Genomic DNA, 25,816 nt, shown 5'->3' on the forward strand with positions numbered 1-25,816 from the left:
GTGGGGTCAGCAGACGAGGCGCGGAAACCCATGGGAATTTATGCCAGCTGCGTACACCCACGAATACGAATGCTAATATACAAATGTCGAGAAAAATGTCCGTTTTGGCAAGGTGAACGGTGCTTTCGGATGATGAAAGCCAGTAAGGATCAACAGTAGGTTTGGGGAACAGAACGATTGGTGAATTATCCCGATCACATGGTACATTAAATACTGCAACATTTTCTCTGCGCCAGTAGTCCTATTTATTCTCCAGACAGCACAAGAGCCTCCGTTTAGTTATTGGACAAGTCTCAGCTTTTCGCACTTCCGGCGACGATGTGCTCTTGGGCTCCTTTTCTCTGTGCCGGAAGCATATTTATTTGCCACTATCTACACGGTTTGCAGCTACAGAGCGTAGTTCTTTGGATACGAAACCCATGTCTAGATACAGCACAAAAGAAAGCGCAGCATAAGCACATCCACCCACCAGTATTCCTTCTGGAAACAGCTTTCCTTGATGTGGTTGTAATCTTTAAAGCCACATGGATGACAACCCCATGTTTTGAATATCAAAACATTTATAGCAGTCAGACGTTTGGTTTTCCGCCTTTTGTTTTACCAGCAAATGAAGCCTGACGATCTCTTCACCATCCGCACGGAACTCTGCGTTTTCTCTCCAGGAAGGCTCGGTGACGCATATCCAATTCTCTGTGGTGAGAATATCCCCCGGGGTTTCTCACCATCGCCAAACTATCCACATCACACACAGAGGAAACAAAAATTGTCTGGCGCAACTGTGAGGTAGTTTGCGTTCACGTGTTTCAGTAGGTGACCCAGCAGGTGACCTGCTGGACCACACCAGTGACTATAGCTGATTCTAGTATGTATTGTACAACCATAGCGTTTGTTCTTCCATGTTAAACAAATCTGTTTACTTTGAGCACACGTACCCTTTTAATTCCTCAGTTTGCGTAGCAAATGCGCCCAATCAAGCGCATTTATGGAGTAAAAATGACATATGCCAATCCCACCACCTACCTAGTGTGGTCCAGTGTTACTTGTAAAGTTGATAAAAAAGACCTACTTCTAAGAGACGTTCTGCATCTTAAAGAGCGTGATTTACTCCTCTGTGGATTGTTTTATCAATTGCCATTCAACCAGCACTGATCAGATTGGTGGTACAGGGGTTTCCCTGTGATAGTCATCGATATGCAGCCATGGGAAAATTGTTTTAATCCCATTATCTTCAAGCACAAGTCCTCTCCCGAGGGCCCTCATGAACACCTGAGATGCGGGCTCTACCGATAAATCTTTCAGCGCCTTCAGTAATAGCGGATGAAACCCTCTCGATACCAAGAGCCTCATGGGTTTTGCTCACAGACATGTCGGGCTGCTGCATGCCGAACACCCACTAAGTTCGAACAATACCATTCGGGAGTATTTTTGGGAAAAATCAAGGTGAATTGCTGTAGTCGTTTCCGTATTGGTGCATACATTTTGTAACCTCTCTCGGTCTGTACATCTGTGTTGCTTTATACCGTAGCTTAGTGCATAACCAGTGGACCCACTCCGATTTCCTGGGACCTCTTCAGGTAGACACATGGGGTCACGAATTGATACACAGCGTCAAGGCTTATGTCCAAGTTCCACGACCTGGGCTTGTCCGGACGAATAAAAGTCGCCTCCCTTAATCTCTCAGCGTTAGCACGTAAGCTTGCTTCCGCGAAGTCCCACATAAAGACGTATATGAAGTGGTCTGAACTGCGCTCTGGATGGACAACTGCCGAAGGACTCCTATTAGCGCGCCATCCACCCAGAACGGGGAAACTCGTTATCCTATGAGGAGACGCGGTTTGGTCCCAAAGAATTCTTTAAAATATCACTGCAATGTATCCACGGTATCAGTGGTAAACCCCGTCTACCAAACCCTGTTCAAACAATGTATAAGCTATTGTTGGGTCTCCAAGTGGCACTGAAAGAAATGAAGTATAATCAGACGCGTTCTGTAAGCAACGGATGTTGGGTCTGCAACCATCTTCGTAGGAGCTCAATGATAAGCACACCATTTTTGCGACCAGCTTAGACACATGGTTTGGCGTGTTCAATAAGGGATCTGACGTAGGCTCCATTAGGTATCAAGGAGCCCGAAAGGCTTAGGTGCAGAGGGCGTGCCGAATGATCCGAAGGACACCTTATGTCCCTAGGTAAACTTTCATGGTGGAGTGAGAAGGGCACACCTAAGGAGATTCAGACACCTAAATATTCATGCTTATCTATATTTGTCTTCTCCTCCATTTTGACCGGGCAGGCTTGAGACGTTTACCAGGTCTCTCCCTGACGACCACCCTTCGGTTTTCAGAGGAGGCTCTTACTCCGGTGACTTCAGTTTTGGGGCATCGATACCCAGCCGAAGTGCGCTGGCGTATAAACTTTAGGATTTCCGGTCGTCTTCTAAACGTCACCATAGACTTAATTGCGCATCGGTAAATCTTTTGACACATTGAAAGACAAGACAGCAGGACGTAAATGTGAGGTGGTGACGAATCATGTAACTGCCATATGTTTGGATGTACTCAAAGATGAGTGGGCTGCTTAAATGTCTTTTCGCATTGTCCTTCTGTCCATCTAAGCCCTTTTGGCATTCCTTGAGCCTGATGACTCAGAATGCTGTGGTCGCCAACTAATACAAATCCTGCCAGCAACATCACAATGTAAGAATTAGGTTCCGCACGTATATCGTTATAACCAGACGAACTAGAAGTCCAGAACTAAGGGCAGCATAACAAGTAGCGCGTATGTATTCGAATTGGCGTATATATACAGCATATGGAATAACAAACAAGAAAATAATAAAAGGAGCAATGAAAAGAGTCTTAATTATATTCATCACAATAACCTATTAAAATTAACACAAAAATAATGACGCTCGTCTTTTCAAACACTGACAGTGTAGCGTGGGACGTCTGGAAGCCAGCGGTATTTGACGTTCGAGAGGATTTAGTGACGGCACACGTCAGTTCTGAAATGTGCAGATATAGAAATCAGTATTACTGAATCCACACGGCACGCACAGCACATATTCGCACAGATCGGGTGACACAGGAAAGAAGACCAGAGCGTGGCAACAACACACGTGTATTCAGTCGAAATCCAAATCGAACGTGTCGCGTGTACGAAGCTAGGTCGAGCTCAATCAGGGGGATGTACAAGCAGGATAGTCACACCTGTCGGGGGCTCGTGGTGGCTCGTCCGTGGTTACTGCAATAGGGAAAGAGAAAGATAGAGACATATCAGGTCACATGATAAACATGCAAGCAGATACAGTGGAGTTTCAGCTNGAGTTTCAGCTGCGTTACGAAAGCAAAGCAAACCACGCTTGAGCTTAGACTAATGGAAAATGTTAATAATAACTAGCCTTGGACGGTTTATTCGGTGGTGGGGATTGCTTTAGACAAGAAGGGACATAGAACTGGACATATCTGCAAGTTGGAGTAACAATAACATGTATCCGAAAATATGGTTCAAGAAGAAGCTAGGTCACCTGAACAGGGGCAACCAGCACGTCAAATGCCTATGTACGGCATGTCGCACTTAAAATGCTCGAGGCGACAACAAACCGTATTCTTCGAAGGTCGAGGGCCGAGCCACCTAGCCAGCAAAATCTAGAGTCCTCCAGAGTCATCTCGGGTCCAGTTTTTACTAGATTTCGCATGAGGTTTGCCAGTTAGTTTCTGCGTTCATCCATCGGCAGTATAATATAAGAACACGCATCAGGCTGCAAAAATCTGGGATGCTGTTAATGAGCATCATCACAAACGTCCTTTAGCCCGGGCAATCAATCATGACTGTTCTAGTTCCGAGTTGGACAGTGACTTACGGTCTTACGGCGGTATGATGGACGCTGCAATGCGTTAGGTCTACAGTAACCTGCACTTTGGCCGCAACAGGTCCATTTGACACGTTAGTTCCGCCTGAACCCACAATAGCAAGTAGAACCCCCCCAAAGATAGTGTTAGCGAATTGAGGAGGGTTGGTTCAAACCTTGACACGACATTTCATAAAGTTTCCTGGAAGGGTGGAATGGGCTGCCTAACTACAACTGTTGTAATTGATAGGTGACTGACCATTAGGGATGTATCATATTAAAAGTCAACGAGCTACTAATGGTCGGAACTGGGGATCTACAACGAGATATCAGCTTTTTTATGTCTGCTTTTTGGACGGCTAAAGGCAAAATGTCTGGCAGCTGAGCTAGTTTTCCTCATTGAGTTAATCTTTAAATGCTTGTATGCCGGACTGTTAACACAGAAAGCAGTGGTGAAACGATCGTCACATTTCTTGATCAGCTTGATGCACTAGCAACTTAAAAGATAAGTATTAGACATGTCTTCGTTCCGCTTGAGACAGAGGCAAAATGAGTAACGTGAAAGACGGTCACGTGTGTGTTCCTGAAGGAACAGAAGGCTCGCCGCTGCTGGCTGTTGATGACCGAAAGTGCACTTTCAGAGTGGGCATTTTAGTGAGCTTAGAGTGAGTGAGTTTAGAGTTCAGTTAGTGGTGTTTCCTCAAACTTGGTACGCGCAGATAAGGTTCGATAAAAATTTGGGTTTCTGCTCGCTAACTGTGATAACCGCGATGCCTCATCTTATTTTCGTTATGGTTCATCGAAGATAGCTTTTTCGGCAGAATTACGAAGATGTTGCATGCCTACTCCCTATCACAGGTGATACAATGTAGAGCTCAGTATTTCGCCTGCCTTTGAGCCTCGTGAACTAAGTTTTTTAATAGCCGATTCACATGGACGAGGCTGTCGCGGTCGCATGTACGTATGTGAAGCTTTCATTTCAAAGGTTACATAGTAATCATACAAAGCAGAAGACACTTGAGTAAGTGAGAATCGGTCCTGATGCCCCCAGCAAGTCATAGCAGGACAGGGTTATTTGCTGTGCATTTAGAAAAGATGGGGTTTGGGAGACCACCATGTGCTAAGGACAGAATGGTATTCTGATGGCTTAGCTTCACGCCGAATGCTGATGTTTGAGCCTTGGGAGTAGAAAGCATCGAATCAAACCCTGATTCCAGTCTTGGTTCCAGCCGATTACCACGTAAATGCACTAGTTAGTTTTGACAAGATTAATGGACGTATTTAGGCACACCAAGTCAATGTTCAGCTTTGATGATAGCCATATACTCAGTGACTAATCAGCTGATTACGAAGAGCTCAGAATACTCGGCACAAACACAAGTTGAAACGCCCCATAGCAGAGAATGACCCTCTTGAGGTAAGGAGCGTGTAGTATTGCGCTGTATACTGTGGAGTCGATTATTTGAACCCGTTTACAGTAACACGCGATTTGTACGATATATGACATCATGTATATCCAGTTTCAGATGGACTGAGCTATCCACAATGAAGTTCAAATCTGGACTTTAGCAGCGGGCACCAAATCGCTGAAGTCATGCTAACTGAGATTAGCAAATAATGTTTAGGTAACGAGGCTGGTTTTTGCAATACAATCAAGAGTCGGGTATATTAATACTCCACGAGATAGAACAGTGATCCGAAAATTCCGGAATCCGGTAATCACTACATAGTTTCGGAAAGAGTTGTTTCGCTGGGAAAAGGAAATGTCCAAGGAAATGTCACATCTGAAAAGGCCTTGTGCATACTTATGCATGCACTATACGAAGCGCAATTTGTGCGCACGTTTCGTATTTCAGCACAGCGTGGCCACACCATAAATGGCGGGAAATGATAATCCTGATTTGGGTTATTTCTCCTTCTGGACCATACAAAGGATTCACCTGTCATGAAGCCAATATGGGATCAGGAATTCGCCGTTACCAATCTTGTGGCACTCTTCTCTGTGTCTGAGTCCTGAGCACTCCCATCTTTTGAGCTGGTACTATCAGTTTATAACAGATTGTGGGCGTACAATGCAATCACCAAAGTATCTCCAACCAAGTCGGAAAGTGTCCGGATCATCAACGCTGCACTAACTGCCATGAATGCAGTTGGAGGCTGTAGTTGGAGCCTCGTAACTTCGTCAACAAAATCCATCAACGCTGCTGAGCATCATTGTTGATTCCTAAAATAAAGCCGCGAGCGTGGTTCTTCAAAAAAGTGACGACGATGGTCACTGTCGCTGGCTTACTTTTCACTGAACGTCTTTTAGGGGCCGGCAAACTCTACAGCACACTTGGCCACAAAATCGTCACTGGTTACATTACTTTCCGGTTCCTGCCGCGCGCTAGTGAAGATAGCCCGATTAAATCAGCCCCTACCACAAGTCTCACATACGCAGTTGCCTCTGAAGATTGGAAAAATTGATCTCGTTCCAAAGTTGGCTAGTGACACCGACCACTACTCCGGCTACGGTATTAATCTCGAAGATAATTTTAACACATGAATGCCGGTAAAGCGTGATAACTGAAAACGGATGGCGGTATTATACGTAAAGAACTTGCCTTTAAAGAGCAACCCATGGAAGTACAGGATAGAAGAGGTATCAAACTATGTGATACGTCACTGTTAGATCCGTGTTCCTTGGTACCCATTCGTATATGACGCATGTATCTTGATGTTCCGCATGGTCTGTCATGCGCTCTCATGTGTTAAGCAAGATACCACTTGTTTTCTCCTCCCTTGTTTTGTTTTAGCCCACCACCTCCAAGTTCTAACATCTGCATTGAACAACGCCCTCTGTTTATGACACTGTCAATTTACCGGGTAATCCATTGTGCCCACAAACCCCGGCAGTCGTGCTTTTGCTCTGGCTGTAACACTATGATCATGCCTGATGGCATGCCACACACCGGTTGGGAACAAACATCACAGTTATCATCATTATCACCTCTGCGGCCGATCGCCCAACGTCATTTTAGTTTTGTATCAACCATCACGCTCCTGAAGTGACCGGAACTTGCTTGGTCTATCAAAATCCAGGGGCCCATCTGTATTCGGCTAGCCTCTAGGCACCTTTTAGAAGCCCAATTTCCAGGTTGGCAATGTCAACCTAGATATCACTGCATCTCTGCCGCTCTTTGAGAGTTTTGTTCCCCGGTCCACCAGGCCCGGGACTATTTCCATTGATCTAATCACAGCGGTGTTCGCCGAGAACCACGAATGATTTAATTGGTGCCCGAAAAAGGCTACTCCAGTGTGTCCTGCTGCTACCGGCAACAGCTACGGATTTTGTTGCGCTCTCCCTGTTCGACCACTCTGAACACTCCAGTTGTGCCTGCTAGTGGCCCGCGTTCCGAGTACCTCATCTGCGAGTCAGCTTCTTAGAACGGTCGCCAGAGGTCCACAAATAACTACTATCCCACATATGCCTGACTAGGTAAAATCGTTGGTTTACGTTGTGCGCCCTACCTCGGGTTTATTGCGTGTCTCTGGATGGGCACCTAAAGAGCACCCATTAAAATCCGAGAAGAAATCCAGAAACAAGGAATTCTCGTGGGCTGATGGTAAGGGGTTACTTTCAACAACGATAATCTTACTGTCCCCTTTATTTTCTCCCGGGGAACGCAAGCGACCGGTGAAATACCTGCCAAACACGTTTGGCTGGAGTGTTACTCCGTACTGTCCAGAAGAAACGTTTCTTTTCAATATTCCCTTTTTCCGTCTAAACAATAGCTTTTCTACATTATCTGGCATATATCTTTGGCTGTCTTTTCTGTGCAGTGTTCTGCATTGCCAGAATAATGTACTTCAGAGCCTAGACGCCAGGAGCTTAGGTTTGGGACGCTTAAAAAATCCGATGAGCCTGAGACCTACACGGATCTAATCTACTCTGCTGCAGCAATTGCCCATAAGGGTACCCATACAGAAAAAGCTTGAGGTTCTGGGTCTAAGCCACCAAACTTCACATATTAGGAGTGAAAGATGTTTTTAGACTTTCATCTTCGGCACTGTTACCGAATGCGATCGCAGCCGTCAGTCATGACGCTTGTCTTGTCTCCCCCCTGCCCAAGCTAGGAGGCAGTACTTCGTGCTTTGCTTGAAGGAACAATTTTGCGTGCTTATTTGTTCAGACATTTTCTAGTTCTTGCCTACCTTCAATGCAATCGACCTCGGCCAATTGCGGGAAAATACAAATCCTCCCCATGGCAACAAAACGGTCGGTTTCATGTCTTCAATTCATTGTAGTAGTAATTGAGTTCAGCACATATAGCGGTATAACCAGGTGAACTAGAAATTAAGAAATCAACATGGCGAGAACAGCATCACGTATGTATTCGAATTCATTCATATGCAATGAATAGAGCATCAATCATGTTCATCATATATGCCCTCATTAACAATAATCTCATATAATTTACTAGTGGAAGACACCATTGGGAATGGTCATTATAATACATTCAGAAAACAGTGCAGCAGTCCACAGGTGTCAGCACCTAGAAATGCATGAGATTTTCTCTTGATCAAGTCTTCGACTGTTTGCCTCAATGGATACCTCAGGTCCTAGATGGGATAGCAAAATATCAAGTGTTGAAAAATTCTGATACAGTTGGACTTTAGTTGGAAGTGAGATGTGGCTCAATTGGTCAATGTGATCAAATATCGGAAAAAATTTGCAAAATCCGTGGTTTACCAGATTTAGTTATTTACCTCAGTGCCTGGCGACTTAGATCGGTTGGATAAAAAAGTGGATACAGGAGGAAATCAAACTCTGAATCTTTTCTGATCAAAAGTTGAAGTGAGTTTTTACGGATCTTTTAAAGAGTGACAGCTGAGTGTCCTTAATTTTTCACTGTACGCTTTTCAACTTTAAGTTCAGATAATGGAGAACCTACAGCGTCTAATTTGATGAGCGCTGCGCGATACCAAAATTTGGTTTGATGAACACAGATTTGATAAGCACAAATCCTTAACAATTTTCTGCGTTTAGCGAATTATGTTGTACTGCCTGCCAACAATTTGTCAAAAGCTATTCGGTAGATTTCTGCTGGCTAACTTCAGTGTCAAGCAAAAAGAAAGGTTAAGCCCTAGTGTGATACTTTTAGACCGCAACTAGTGTTCCATTCGGACCCACAAGATGGACAAATATGGTTCATTTTATGTTTGTTTCGGTCGAAATGGATTTGAATGTTGCCATAAAATGAGCTCAAAATCATCACTTCTTGCCTATCAAGTGAATTCTTGTGAACTATGCAAGTCGTGAAGTAGTCTTGTTTTACTGTTTGGCGATGAGGGCACTATTTTGGGATGATACAAGTGAGTTCATGTTTCCAATCCTAGTCACTAATTTCAGCATTTTTAGAACTTTCAGTAACCTATTACAAAATGGATGCATAACGACTGATTATATATGGTTGCAGCGTAAAACAGAGCCCAATTCATGAGTGAGGAAATCTCAGTAGTTTGTTTTATAGATTTGGACGGTTTTTAGCGATTGCCCGTTATCATGACAATATTTGGCATATTGAAAGCTGCGAAAGACACACGATCGTGTCGAGTGTGGCAGACCACCGATGAGTTGTCATCCCTATCTTCCGTTGATTAGTTAGCCACCACTTCCAGGAAACGTCATTTAGAGCTTTATTTTAGGGTTCAGTGACATGGATGATTTCTGGGCATCTCAAATTTAAACAAATGGAAACTGTTCAGTCAGAAACAGATAAACAATTATAACTTGGTCTAACCCAACACATCTAAGAACTAAGCATCTAGCGAATATTATTCCACCAAGCCTTTGCAAGCCTTTGTAAAATAATGTACGGATGTATAAAAATCACACTCCTCCCAAAACTGGGATTGTTTCTAGAGGGCAACCATACGCGCGGTGTGCATTGTGAAAATGATCGGCGTTATGGTCATTTGCGACGAGTCTGGCTTGGAGCTCAACATGACAACACTATTCAGTTTGGAGATTTTCTCTATTATGATAGTGTTCCTACACCTCCAATCCACTGTGTAGGACATTGTGACGGAGGTCATTAACGGTTGATTTTCGCAAAGACAAAATGTTATCTCATACCTATGGTAACGTACTTGATAAGTAAAACATATTTTTCAAACTTGAGTTTTTGGGAGTAACTCAGAGAACTCACAGAGAATACTGCTTGTGCCCAGCAAATAGAATGGGCATGAAGACGACAAAAAGCGAACAAGAAATTGTTTTACCATGTACCTACTTAAATCTTTCAAGTAGCAGATAACCATTTAAACTTGGCGTCCAAATCGGGTATGATCACCCGTGAGTTGCATCGTGGCATGTATAAATACATTAGAAGTAGATTACTAAACCTTAAAGAACAAGGATGAAAGACGTTTTGGAAGCTGAGTGCAAATTCGAAGTTCCCACAAATTATGCATCCTACAGTTAACACACAATTGTCTGACCTGCGCCCATATTGCTAAATGTTGGGTTGGTGTTCATAATGGGAGCAGATCAATAAAGCACCAAACTGTAGCTGAATGTGCGAACGCCTATTATTTACATTTCCAAGAGTAAAATAGAAGAAAAGGCATGGGAAATTCAGAGCGATATTAGCCAGAGTTTGTCAGTGACTGGAAAACTGAACACAACTAGAAAGCTACCCCAATACCTTATTAAGATAGTTACCCGTCAATGAACCAGGCAACAAGTTTTCAACGTGATTAGTGAGCAAATAATAAAATAAAAAAGTGAAATATGGCCAGATGGTAGCCATATCTTATCCGACCTACCTGTATGTTACCAGAAAGCCTAGGACAACATTTCCTAATGGTCGTAGGCTGAGAAATACAATAATCGACCAGAAAAGTTCATGTTCTATGCATTCATGGTACAGATCTGTTGGAAGATATTTTTTTGTCGTGACAGTTATCAATGAATCTCACACAGTTTTCCTCCTTATGTGGACACGCTGTTTAGCATGGGTGCTTGACAAAAGAAGGCCTTGCACATTTGTGTGCTGGGAGAAGATGCATAGTGAATAACGTTAGCGCAAAAGCCAATGAAAAATCCTGGGATGCAAATATGAGGTTCAGTCTCGGTTTATCACACAACCCGAGCAGGGGATTGGAAACAGATACCCTGAAAATGTTCACTCCCTCAGGCACTGAACAGATAATGATACAACATGGCTTCCGGAGATCTGAAAGATGCTACCTCCACATAACCGCATAACCGAGTTCGTGTTAAGTGACCCGAAGGGACTGGGGTTGCGTTCCAATTACCTGCAGTCATTACTGATGATGAGGTTTGACGAATGCTTGCCGTCTATTCTAGGCTGTTCGCGTGAACTCCTTCCATACACCTGTAAAGCGCAGTGAAAAGCAGCAGCTTTTGCTAATTTGCATTAACTGTAGCGTAAACAACGCCCCGTTTTCATCTTAGTGCTTTCCTGTAGTTAGTTGAACCTTGTTGTTTGGCATCAGTTTCATTATTGTTGGCTATGAATGGACCTGTTAACAGCTGTGTTCTTTTCCTATGGAAAGCCGACAATTTTTAATTTTTACTCATGCCTTTTTTGGCTAGTTCCATGCTAGCTTTCTGGAAGGCATTCGTACCAGCATACTGTGATTCTTTTTGATAGTCGAGGTAAACGAACTATTCAACCAGTCTCATTCTCTCCCAGATTATAAACGTAAACTCCGACGAGTTTTCCTTCCGATCCCATGAGCGGTCACAGACATAAGTTACGCTTTGGTACACGGAAAGTGGATATTCCCTGTGATGCAGTTGTTCGGAAGTGTGAAGGGTGTTTGTCGGGCGCAAGCGCTGTCTGGATTGTACCCGCACGCCTGCCACTCTCGAGCTTTTGCACTCACTTCAGGTGCTCAAAATGCTGTGAATAACGTTTTGGCAACATATACTGCCCCTCTCAACGTGAAGACAGCCGAAAAATAGTGGTGTTATAGTGTTAATTTCGGTTAGACAATGGGTAATTTAAGATACGAGAATGGTGAGCAACCCTGCCATGCGTGTCACTGCAGTGTGGTCATAAGTTTGTGATCAGAGCCCGGGTAGTATACAATATTTTACACAACTTTATCTCTCCGTGGGCTGCCAAGGTGTTGCCCACTGCTTGAAAAACTTTTTATCAATGTCTACCGATGGAAAATTTCATCCATGGACTCCAAATCTTCCCTGCTTCGGTTGTGCGATGGATCCGAAAGTTTGATTTTTGCAATCAAAAGGCATTCACCGTTCCGGTCTATTTCTCCTTACACTGTATGGTCTGAGTGATTAAGGGGGCAAAACATTTACTGCATTAGCTCTCCGAAAGACCCGCCTACTTAAAATAAATTTCCTCAAACCTCAAGCAAACCCATTTCAAAAAGGTTACTCTTCCCGCATTGAAAAACAGTTAAGTTCAAACTATTCACCAAAACAACACGCATAAGTCCTTTTGCCTGTGGTTTACACATAGATCTCAATTAATTGCATGAGAGTGGAACCAGTCTCCAGTCGTCTAATTTTTCATACCTCTACTTTTGTTCTGTCTGAATCTTGTAGCGGTATTCAAGTCTACTCTAAAATTACAGTTTTTGGGATATACCTGATTGACTGAGTTATGTTCCTCGCTCGATCTTTCAAAGCCAATCTACTGTATACCACTCTATAAAAAAATGCACGTATACGGTTTCTATGGTGAACCGTTGAAAACCACGTACTGGCTGCTTGCGTCAGAGCTGGGAATATCCAACAATCAAGGTCATATTTCTTTGGCATTACCAGAGAGGAATACTATTTCAACCAGGGACCCGATAACAATGCCATGGTGTTGACAAGCGTTTTTGTCGCGTTATCACAGAAGTTTCATATGGGTTTGTTAAGGGTTGCTTCCTCAGCGTCCGCTGGCACTCCGTGTGGATCACAGGAACGCAGGAGGGCAGATACACGCGATAGATATGCGATTTGGGTTATTCTTCACTTGAGCAATGCCCACAAAAGAAAATCAGATTCACTATCAGATAATTCTACTTTCCTCGATATTTATTATCAAGTTGTGCCTCAGGAAGACGAACAATAGAATTCCGATAAAAAACTACGGAAGCGTCGCATCAAAACTCTAAGTCGGTCGGTCCAACCTCCTAAAATTATAGAAGGAAGAATGGTGTCCTCAAGATTTCTCTTAACGGGCCTATCCAGACAGAAATGTGTATTTTAACCAAAATAAAATTAAGATATCTTAATTTCAAAATGATTTCCATAAAATTTAAACTTGGAAGTTCCCAGGAAGACAGAGATTTTTCCACCAGACATGCATGAATTACGCTTGTGGTGCTTATGGTGTTTGGAGAGAGCTGGCTAACTTGATCGAAACGGATGGATGAATTTTAAGTAAATCACAAAATCATAGAAGTAAAAACCGACCGCTGTATAACAATGCGCATAGTAACTCTGGTTCAACCAGAGTTCAATCAACGACACTTGTACGATTTTGTTGTAGTAGCGCTGTTGAATTTCTTTCAGGAACCTTATGATCAGTGATGCTTCACGAGAAGCTGCAGAGCAAGTTTTGGTTTCATAAGGCCATACATTTATCGTGCTGGAGTTCACAAGCAGAGAGATGGCGTACCATCTTCACGAGACAGGCTAAAAGGCAGTTTTGGACGACGTGAGGAATAGGGAAATCCGGTATGCCTTATTTTGGTATTTCATGCTTTATTCACCCGTACACATTATTTAAAAATCAGTTATTTCAGTGTTCAGATGAATAAATTGGGGGTTTAGTCAGTACTGTTTTTTTCATTTTTTTAAATGAGAGAATCTCCATTTCAAACGCAATTATGTACATATTAAACAATCAATACTTTTCACTCATAAAACAACAGAACTGGCTCAAAATATTTACGAGATAAACATCAGTCGTGTAGAACACATATGTTACACCAAAAGTCTTGTAACTTGAAGACAGCAGGTGACCTGACATTCTTGAAATGTGCCGAAAATAATTTCATTGTTGATAAGCCGGAAAAACGCGGAAAGCAAAAACAGAGGAAGACATGACAGACAGGAGAAACGAGTTCCTCTGATTGTTTTTTATTGACGTATCCTACCTTTCTGAGAAATGAGAAAATCCAAATTATTGAAGGACCAGTGTGAATCCAATTAACTAAATCAAATGTTGGAATAACTGAAACGGCCACAATATTTCAGGCATTGGGCAGGTTATGTAGATGTATAGCATCAAGCTTTGCATTATACGCTGTGTTACAAGTTCACCGGACCAAGGGATGGTGGATTGCTCTATAAAACTATGCAAGTGAAATATTCATAAATAGTTATCTAAATGGCGCGCATTTTCCCATTTTCACGGTGCTGACACAAGATGATCAGTTATTTTTTCTGTAGACTGCACTTTTGATTCCTGGGCAACACCATCTCAATAGGCGAACAAAACTTAATTTGGTTAGGAGTGCAGTTGAGATTGAAATTGTGGGTTATATAATGTCGGATCTGAAATTTATTTTCGTTTATTGGCTAAAGATGGTTTGCATGAATTTGTGGAGTCACTAGTAAAACAGTAAAATAGTGAGCATCGGTAATCCTAATTCTGGTGAGAATGACCACAGATGATTACGATAGAGGGGTGATCACTGTCATTGTCACTGTATCATTTGGAACTCCTAAATTTTTAGGACAAAACACCCGAAACACGTTTACCAGGATCGTTTGGGTACAGACTGTGAGTAAAGTAGATCTAAACCGAAAAGCAGAGAAACGCTGTTTAATGGTCTTACTCTTAGTGGTAATCGTCAGCAATGCGAATTCTAGGATGGTCCGAATCAGTATTATCTAAACTATGGTTGAAGACAACCGTTCGCCTACGAGTTGTTGATGAACAACGTGATTCACATGGGCTAAAGCACGATTTAGCACCCTTCTGCCTTTAGTCATAGAATCCAAATCACGTGGTCACGTGTCGACTGACTTTTCGACTGTCGACTTCGTAGACGGCAGGTTAGCCCACCATGCAAGTTATGTTTCCTTATACTAGTATTCTTAATAAGGATGAAGATCAAGGACAACATATCTTGTCTCAGTGGCGCTTACTCACTCTGCTGGAATTAAAATGCTTCTAAAGGTCAGGTTGGGAAGCGGTACGCAGAAAAGGAAGTACCAACTAATTATGTTGGTTGGTCAGGTTGGCGACAATCTTTTTGGAAATCGAGAGTGAGAGGTTTTTTATACTGAGATGCATACTTCAACACATTGCAATATGAGTTTTATCCGATAAAATATTGAAGAAACTTCGTTGTAGGCAGAGAATTTGGATCACGCAGGCAAACAACGGCAACCAATGATTTGAAGATTGGGGATTTATGTCCTTTGTGAGTTTCAGTGCGTTTCAGTTTCAGTATTAGGTTATTGAATGCCCCGCTTACAGCTGATGGGGCCTCGCACGGTAGCAGAAGGCGTTCGTCATTGGGAGTACGGTTCACGTCGGATTACTGTGTTACTTAGAGGTGAAGAAACCCTTGAAAAGTAGCGTCCACAATACGGTAATCATCAGTGGCTCAAAAGTACTGGTTCATATGACAAGTGTAACGTCCATCAGCTTGTGCATCTTCGTGACCCACTGAAGTGCTCTGGAAATTGTACGTGTAATCCTCAGAGTTCGTCACATCACAGACTTGAAAACGAACAGAGCTCCGACCAACAATATCTGGTTGGACTGGATGGACTGGATGGACTTTGGAACATGTAATGACTTGCTTCTTAAAAATATGGGCTGTACTCATGCAGTCTTATGCAAACCACCATCGCCTGGCGGTTAGGCTTTTGAATCACAATATTTGTTTGAGGAAGCTTATTCCTCTCTTGTATAGGTACGAGCTTCAGGGAGTTATCCCGACCAAAGTATAACCACGAATTGCACATCTACCAGAAACTTCACTTTATATCAGTCCATTCGAATAGCTTGTCAATACGGCAGGGCGGGTAAGCGAAAACAGACTGCTGCTGACTCATTGTCTCCTTCACATGTTCGTTTTTCCTTCCTTCTTACCCCGTTGCCAGCAACATCACCATAGGCACATTCTTAAGGGTTGACAGATCCCTTCACCACTTATTGCCGTTAACTGTAATATGTACAGTTAAATTGGCCACTACGGCAACAAACACTTCGAAATCATATGTCAAATATCGACGTTGCGTTCGTCTGACAGCCTTTAAAATTCGCACTCTTAAACAAGTCAGAAAAAATACTATCCTCACTTGTACGCTGAAATTGTTTTCTATTGACGATATCTGTATGGCATTCGAATACTTGTCAATACGGCAGGGCGGGTAAGCGAAAACAGACTGCTGCTGACTCATTGTCCCCTTCACATGTTCGTTTTTCCTTCCTTCTTACCCCGTTGCCAGCAACATCACCATAGGCACATTCTTAAGGGTTGACAGATCCCTTCACCACTTATTGCCGTTAACTGTAATATGTACAGTTAAATTGGCCACTACGGCAACAAACACTTCGAAATCATATGTCAAATATCGACGTTGCGTTCGTCTGACAGCCTTTAAAATTCGCACTCTTAAACAAGTCAGAAAAAATACTATCCTCACTTGTACGCTGAAATTGTTTTCTATTGACGATATCTGTATGGAAAGAGAATTCAGGCCAAAAGTACGGTTTTCAAACATACCAGCCCATCAGCTTCCTCTCGGGTTGAGCATCCAGAAGTCTTTGAGGCTGGTTCTGCTTTTGTTAACATTGTTTCAAGCCACCGAGGCGAAAGATCTCTGGTTGAATGGTTACCAGTTGACAACCACCTTTACTCCGTTTGTTTTGCAACGTGTGTGGCAATATGTCGCGTGCGCGCCAACGATTAATGCCCACTCATTATATCGCCTTGCGTCTGATACTGCTATGATAATCTCAGAGGCAGTTTGTACGATGAGCTGAGAGTCTTACTGCGGCATACCAAACGCATAACCCTTGTTGTGGTAGTCGAGGCTGTGAACGCGCAAGTGAGTAAACTTAGCGCTACTGAGGCTCAATTGGGAGGCTGTCGTGGAATAAAGATAACAGGACAGCTGCGGATACCTGCTGCAGTTATGCGCCGACCACAAAATGTTTCTGTGCATTGCGAACTTCCAAAAGGACCGGAGCGTTTTAGCTGTTTGATGACCAATCGTTGCCATAACATTGCCACCAACTATATATGGAATTGGTCACTTGCTTTTTGCCGCTCTTTCTGAGCCACCTGTGTACATTCGGATCGTGCACTTGTTCGCTGCAAAATTCTGTTGCGCCTCTTAGAGGCGCGAAGCAAGAGCACTGCACCCCTGACCATCAAAATCTTTTGAACCCTTATGTGCAGTAAATTTACAAAAATCATCTGCTAGAGACCATTTTTGGGCAACATATCTTCTTATGTTGATTTTGACCGGACGGCACCGTCCACAAACCCACAAGAAGCCGGACGCTGTGATTGTGCAGAAGTGTGAACGACCAGACGAGAGCTCTAGATCTCAAGGAATACTCGAAAGTGGATGCGTAATAATTTATGCAGGGCTCACCGAAATATTTCATACAAGCAGTCGTTTTCGATGTTATAGTTTATCTTCGCAACCGATTAGATAATAAAGCTAGCTGTGAAAGGTCTCCGAAAACACCGGTATTTAGTTTTATCCGAGTGCAGGACTTGTTGAGTTAAGATATTGTATTGCTGCACAAATGCCCGGCTTGACCGATATGCATGGAGCATGTGAAGTCATATACTATGACCTATGATTAAAGTCTGCTGAAACCAGCGAAGTTCCAAGAAGGTGATCGGGAGACAGGTTTTTGTTGGAACAGAGGGTACTTCAGTCACAGAATGCATATAAATACATGGTTGAATATAAATGGCTGGATAAAATGGAGGATTATAAAAAATCCTGGGAGAATATGGTGCTATTTGCCGTCTACAAATAACCTCGTGACTCTCCCCGTGATTTGTTGATTGTATGGATGATATAGCAGCAACTCGACGTCAGTGGCAATCATGCTCTCCGTTTCTATCTCAAATTATAGGCCCGAGTGTTGGAATTATAGGGTTTTTCTAAACATAGATCCTTCTCCTATCCCCTTTTCTTCTTTCTAATACAGGACTTTATTCAAATAAGTTGAAGTGTTTGCAGGCAGTGAGGCACCAGTTTACTTGTCCGGTTTTACTTCAATGATGGCGATCAATGATAACGATGATGAGGACGTGACTACGTAAGTAAAGGATGAGGAGCATTTTACCCCATCTGAGTGCGCGTTAATTAGATAGCCGGTCAGCGGTTCCCTATGATATGGTGTAGCCTTAAACTACCAGTCAAAACTTTGCGAGTAGATTTGTGGTTGTTGTTTTATAAAGAATGAAATAACTGCAGTGCTTGTATACTTCCTGACCAAGCCTAAAAATCCCCACATTCCCTCATTCTCTTGATTCAATCAAATGAAATGAAATATTTGTTATTTTTACTTTTACAAACGGTCCGTTTATTATCAGTTACATCAACATATTTTGCATGTTTTTGTAGATTTTCTCAACTAGAACGTTTACGCATCTGAGCGTATCGGAAGTGAATGTTATGCATTCATATATGCACATACATAAGTGTAACGAGTTTGTTGCCTGGATCAAAACTTCATAACGGGCTGAATGGTGCGTTAGATTTGAGGTTCACAGTTTTTTCTGACTATAACTGATCCAAAACACTCCAACTGACTCATTAACAAACACTGAATAGTGTGTTGCCACTCAATCGATAATTGAGGCATGATATTTGTGACTGACGCTTTACCACTGTTAATCAAATACCAAGACAATTAAGTCCGTTCTTTTATGGAAAAGTAAATATAAAGTGGCTCAAGGGGCCAGTGAGGCCAGTTATAAGGGCGTTTTCCTTTACCCACTTGCTATTTACTACACAGGTCAAAGTGGGTAGCAGTAGGTATCCGTTAAGCCAAACATAAGTTTGCATAGGGGAAATGCAGTTAAACACCAGTGATTCAAATGCGCAGATTCAACGTTTTTAAATGTACACTGTGTACATTGTGTACGATGTGCAGAATTTTCCTTCGATTCAACTGCTGACGCATATCTACCTATATGAGTTAATTTTAGTTGCATTTTCTGTATGGGCTATCTTGCTACATTTTACGGATCGACAGTCATCCAAATCAGGCATCCTGATCTGTTGATCCAACCTACGAGGACTTTGTAAGACAAATCGGAAGTTGGACGAAGATGAATAATTCCAGTTATTAAAATGTTGCTAAAATGTTTCTTGCTGTTTCTGTCTTACCAGATCGGGTAGGTGGGCTGGTGGAAATGTGGTTAATAAGGACAGTCAAGCCAACCGTACGGTTGTACAGCGAGTGAAATAATACAGAGCTCCATATCCGCAAAATTAAGGGATTTTTCAACCATTCGAAAGAATAGCGGCAACCGTCCAGTGGTTGAACGTTTGGCTGCGTAGTGCGTAAACGCAAGCGCAATATCTACAACGGATGGGCCAGCAAATAACTGGACTTTATTGTTCACGAGGACTGCTTCATATTCGAATGGAGGGTTGCGTCAAAGGAGATGAAACAAATGAGGGGCACATTTGGAAGAAATGGAGTACTGGGGCATAAGGAGGAGGTTTTAGGCCCACCGTCTGGGGGGACATGAAGCTATTTGGGTGTACAGCTTGTAGACATAGTTCGTGTAATTGTGTTCCGTGCCGGATAGACAGTTGCGTGTACTGCACCGTTTGGATTTGAAGTAATATTTTTGCGAATTTCATTGAGTTAAATGTATTCGGGATCTCCGATGACAGAATGATGTTTACTCTGCTCTACGTAGCTGATCGAGAGGATGAGTTTCTGTGAAGACGCTTGCGTTAAACAGCCGTTTCTATATCCACAGTCCTGAGAGCAATCAGCCCAGCTTTGTTTTAACCTGGTGAACTGATTCTCTAGAAGACTACATGCAGAGAACATTGTTAAAATTAAAAAAAATGGTGCAACTAAACAGAAGTATATTGATTCTGCTCCCACTTCTTAGCGATCTGATTATCCTGGCGGTCCACATCGAAAAGCAGGATTTCCGGAATCAAGTTCTCTTAATAGAGCTCTTAATAGAGCTCATCTTCAGATCCGGTCGGCGGTTCAGAGGTTAAAACCATGAAATTCCGTCGTGTAATGAGAGTTTGCAGTATATCTGACATTTGCCTGCGCTTCAACACTTCGACAAACCAATTTTTATACAATTACTCAAAGTAGAATGACTACAGACAAGTGGAACGATTCGTAAAACCTCTCGTGAATTTGAAGCCTTTCCTACTTGCAAGCTAGGAAAGCTACGTTTTGACTGATATTCATAATCCTCCATACAGTCATTGGAAAGAATCCTAGACAGAGATAAACCAGCGAAAAAACACATTTCTCCTGAGTCGGAACATTTTTGAATAATTTCACCAGTTTACAACTTTTTTCTTACCGACAGGGCAAGTCGCTCTTACCCCTCTAATTGGCATTGAATTACTTCCATATCCAAAGACGTTACTTGTTTTAGTTTTATTCTCAATGTCACGAATAGTTCGAAGCAGCTAATTAGTGAAGTGATCATAAACCGGTGCACTGCGCTTTTTCGCCTTCTAATCTGTTCACACAACGGAACACGGTTTCCGCACACGTACAACATTCACAAACAAGTACGAAGGTCCGCTTTATTTGGCATACGTCAAAGATGATAAATGCGTACGGTGGCTGTTTGTCTGTTTGCAAAAGTAAGCTGTATCACCAGTGCCCATCTAAGGGTATATGGCACCTAAGGGGGAGGGCGTCCTTACATTATTTCTTCTTACTTGCAGTCAGCAGGTTTTAATGGGTGTTCCGATGGAGTCCTCGGAAACATGCAGCTGCGTTTCCCAACACATAAAAGGGAATAAATGGAGACGTATGCAGTGCCCTTTGCAACCAGTCAAACCCGGAAAAACTATTCCATACAAAGGGCCAAAACCAAACCAACGATAAAAATAAATCTGCGCTGCAGCTTTGTCAATATATGTTGGTTAAGGTGGGTTGGTGCAGGAACTATCTAAGAACCTAGTTAGTCCTATTTGAGAATTTCCGCCTTGTATCCTGAATCAATCTGTGCTGAAATAATGATCAACCCATAGCAGTGATTTTGCTCTTATTGGGGATCTTCAGCAATTCATCCAGCCCAGTTTTAGGGCGGTGGTGTAATCAGTATATGCGAGGCAATACAAAACCATTGAACCACTCCAGTTCGAGACTGTTTCGTCATGCTAGGTGTGTGAGCTTCACATAACTTACGCATACGTTCTGTGGAAACACACAACTCATAAGCTGGCTAAAAACCTTTCGGCGGTCGGCAAACGCTTACGCCCATCTTCGGACTCATTATTTGGGTACAGTCCTTCAAATTTATGTTCTGCTTGAGCCCGAATTAGCATGAATTACGAAAAAAACGCTCATTCGCCTAACGATTTGTTTTGGAAGGAGACTCACCTGATTCCCAACTGAGTCGCTTGTTTGTGATGTTCTTCAACTGAATGTGCTGCAGCAGGATGTCTCACGTTTCATTTGGTACTATATTTAGGACACCACAAACGAGGAATGATTCCCAACGAGTCGCTTTTTTGTGATGTTCTTCAACTGAATGTGCTGCAGCAGGATGTCTCACGTTTCATTTGGTACTATATTTAGGACACCACAAACGAGGAATTCAGCCGAATTTTGCGAGAATCTCTCTTAAAAATTAAACTGGCAGGCAAATGAGTGTATTTGCCGAAAGAAAGACGGCCTTCTCAACAGAAATAAACATTGTGAAAGTTTTTTACTCAGTAAACTCAATTCCATTTTTCACGAATCACCGACCTAAACTTGGTTGATTACAGACCCCAACACATCCACTGGGTAGTGGCCGTGCTCTATTCTAGTTGTATTGATTTTAAACCTATTCTACAATTTTCGCTGTATGTGCCTAAGCAAACGCCATATCCAATAAATCCTTACAAACTCTTGTGTACAGCTGTGCAACAGTGAATAAGAACATTGCAGCCTTGACACCTGTCACAGAATAGATATAACAACTAAGTCCACTGGGACAGTCTTAAGGAATTACAGTCTGTTATTGCGTTGCTGCTTATCGCAGCTGCTTTGGTAGTGTGCGTGTCGGCCATCTGACCGACTACCAAAGAATCACAGAAAGGAAAGAATCGGCAGACACTTCGCTGGAAGAATATGCTTGTCTTCTGTGGACTAGACAAAAACAGTACCTCTGGGGATCTGAGTGTAATGTAGGCCCGAGAGGTTTGAGTTCTTAAAGGGGGAGCAGTAACAGAGCAGTGCCTTGCTCAAGGACCGTCTCCACTTGCGAATCTTCTCGTGAATGAGAGTGAGATTTGACACATAGGAAAAAGCACTTCGCACAAGGAAAATTCCAGTTTTGTTTAGAATAACTATGTGGTCTTGTTGCTTATGTTCATCATATTCAACTGCAACTTTAAATCCGAGCCCCTGGTTTTGAGTTTGGCTTCGCAGTTTTGAAAATGCGCCTTAAACCGGGTTGCCACCGTCTTATTCTGTTATTCGAACACATTTGTTTTTGTACAAAAATCCTTTCGATAATACTGAGAACCTCTGACTTTGGACCAGTTGGAACATGTACGTGTCCACTTTGAACAGTACATTTGACCTCAATCTAGATTTGCTTTAACATAAACTAGATTGCTTGCAACTAAACAGCAGCTGGTTTACGTGACAAGCCTACGAAAATTTACCCGTCGACGACGACCAATTGGCGGAAGGAGTATCAGTATCGAAACATATTATCGCAACTGTTTTGCTGCGTTTATCATAGCTATCGTCCAACCAAATATATGGCTTGTGGTTGAGATACCTCAGGAATATAAATGAATGTTTACTTTGTACGTAGTTGATTACTATTCGATGTAACTTTTGCATACTGGCTAGTTGCATTTTCCCATGCCATAAAATAAATAAATGCAGTAAGCAACGATGCACCAGATGCTCTAATTGGGGAAAGTTTTCGCAGACCCGTCGTAGCCATTGTAAAGGAGATTTATAGTGTCTCTACTTGTGCAAATGAAATTCATTTTCTACAATCGCAATCACTCATTTCGTCAAAAAGATCGACCTGTATTATTTTTGCTGCGCTTTTCTTAACTGTGCGTGGAAAATAGGGCATCGTAAGTCACCAAGTTACGTGTTTTAAGGTTAATAAAAATACAGCTACAAGGGATTCACTTACATTTTGTATGTTTTGTTTAGAGTTTCTGTTGCATATATAAAAGAAAATCGTCTCCGCACCATAGTATGAAACAGTTTAAAAGTAAGTCCAAATAAGTACGGTTGTTTCTGTTGTGGGGGGTCGATGGTAGATGCCCCTCCTGAGAGGGAATCTGCCGTACGGTTGGTTCACTCTAAGGAGCCAACCATGTTGAAATGCATAAAATAAAAAGAATGACTGAACAATAAATTGAACGATAGAAGAGTTATTCAAAAAATCTGTGGCATACGGGCCTCATCTGACCACCTAGTGCCGTTGTTGAATATTAGCTAATAAAAATCTGGGACCGATGATTGTCTACTCTAAAATATCTCCAAGATAGCCATAAGTTTCTTCGACAAGATAAAGGCCATGCAACTTGATTTCCGGTCTTTAAATATTCGGTTCAGCCGGAATTTTTACACTTCGCTATGTGGCGGAGGTCATGTGTGAATGGCATTCGCTGACGGTTGTGAAGGATCGTCTTACCGACTGATTCATCCACAGATTTGTCATGGTTTATTCTAGACTGTGCATGTTCTCAAGGTTAGATTAGAGTTCTGGAGACGATACATATAATAAAGGACACTAATTCAAGCACCAAACATCATCCACAGATACTGGCCTTAAGGACGAGTAAACATATGGTGCAAGCTGCATATCAGAATGAACCAGCTGTGGAATGACCGGGAATGTGTAAGCCATTGGTTTTGAAGGGAATATTTGGAAAGGAAACCGGATGCTGTAAAATGGTTTGGACAACAAACTTGGTCCCAGCCGACGAAAAGTATGCCTGAGCTGTCATTAACCGCCTGTTTGCGAGTCAACACAAAGATGAGCTCACGCGAGGCTGCAGTCGGCTTAGGGTGCTGAAATGGCTTGAATATTCAACTAGATAGATTGCGAATAACTCTCAAACGAACTTGCATTCTTAGTGTCGTGCAGTGTCAATAATCCGTCAGCAGCTCGACAACCAGATGTTTTTGCAAAAAATTGGGGCAACTAGTCAACATAATCTCAGTTTACTACACTGTAAACATGCTTGGGAGAATGATACCTCAATACAGTGTAGAATGAGTTCAAATCTCAATACGGCCTGTATTTGTGGTAAACTCAAAAATAAGGCCATGACGCTTCCTCTTTGGTTAAATTAGGTCGTCTGGTCACGACAAATCAGACGGACTACTGATAAGATGAGCAGCTACAAGTCCACGCCCAACTGTCACTGCTGATAAGTCATTAGCAAATGATAATCACATGTAAACTGAGCCTGCGTCACTAAGAGTGTGCCGAATTGCGTAAACCCTTAGGGACTGCGACAATCAACGCAGGTTTTGCGGTTGTTTTCAAATTCGTACACAGTGAACGTGGCTGATCAATATTTAATGACGCTTTCATAAGACAGACGACATCGCTGTTGCGCTTTTGTGCAGATTCTCATCCTCAGAAGATTAAAAGGGTTCATTAAATCTAGAGTTTTGTTGGATGAACAAGGTTCTCTGAGAAACGGTTCTCCTAACGATGTTCATTTTTTCCACTAAACTCTCCATATGTATGAATTTTTTAGGAAATTTCATGAAACTACCTATTGCGGAAACAGATACTATAGTATGATTCAATTTCTCAGTTCAGTCACGGATGAGGTTACGCTTATCAAGTGAGACTGTAACTTGGACAAACTGTATCGTTTCCATTTTGAATTACCTGCAGTTTTCCTAGAATAAAAGGGCTGTTCGTTTTAAATATGTCTAAACAATTTTGTCGAATTATTTCGCCACACATATCAAGAGAAACTGAGGCTCTTTGAAATTGTAGACTGAGCAGTAGCTTCCGAATTATTAAACAGGAAATGAGAACAAAATGGATAACTTAATTATACTTTTATCTAGTTAATGACGAACGGCTGTTCAAGTGCAACAGTCTGACACATCACAGTATGACACGTCACCTGGAAACCGAAATGTATCAAATTTGAGACCGAAAAGCTATTTATATTGCTTTCCACTAAATTGATAAGTTCAAAGTACACAAAACGGACCGATGAACAGAACATTGCTGAGCAAATCTACCAACTATTTCCCAAACTTTTCCGAAAACGACGGCTTTATATTTACTTTTCGTTCACTCAACATCAGAAAATGGAAGATGGCTGGACAAGACCGACTACTAGTATAACGATGATACGACTGATGGGGGAGGCTTGAGAGTAGTATGTTTTCTCATAACTCCGCTTTGCGTCTCTTGAAAAGTGAGATCTATTACGGAATTTGTGGAGTCGCTTTGTAGCATTTGAGAAGCAGTCAATTAATACCCAGAAAAGTTCAGGAAGACGCGTTCAAAGTGAGGATGGATATTCAGTTTTTGTAAACAAGATGCATATGAGAGTTTTGCTTCCCTGTCCAATAGTCCGCCCTTGTCCAGTTGGCATTTTCTAATAAACAACTCCGCAGCGAAGACCATCTTCGTTTCACCAGCAGTTTTCTTAATCTTTGTTGAAAAACGCTTCTAGTTTGATGTTTGTTGCAGCTAGAGGATTTAAGAAAGCACACAGTTCAGAAAGGTCAGGAGCTCTTCGGTTTGGAATCTGCTGACGAGTTTACCAGGATGACTTGCATGTGA

At 42.3% G+C, this 25,816-nt stretch overlaps 1 protein-coding gene across 1 annotated transcript; it reads left to right on the plus strand.

Moving 5' to 3' along the window:
- Positions 1-95: 95 nt before the first annotated feature.
- On the plus strand, positions 96-25,816 carry T265_02000 (hypothetical protein; the record flags this gene model as incomplete). The annotated part of the gene is made up of 3 exons (XM_009166138.1): positions 96-112; positions 6,643-6,712; positions 25,724-25,816. The coding sequence occupies 3 exons, from the start codon at positions 96-98 to the stop codon at positions 25,814-25,816; spliced, it is 180 nt and encodes a 59-aa protein (XP_009164402.1).

The sequence above is a fragment of the Opisthorchis viverrini genome (assembly GCF_000715545.1).
Source record: "Opisthorchis viverrini unplaced genomic scaffold opera_v5_22, whole genome shotgun sequence".
Lineage (NCBI taxonomy): Eukaryota > Metazoa > Platyhelminthes > Trematoda > Opisthorchiida > Opisthorchiidae > Opisthorchis > Opisthorchis viverrini.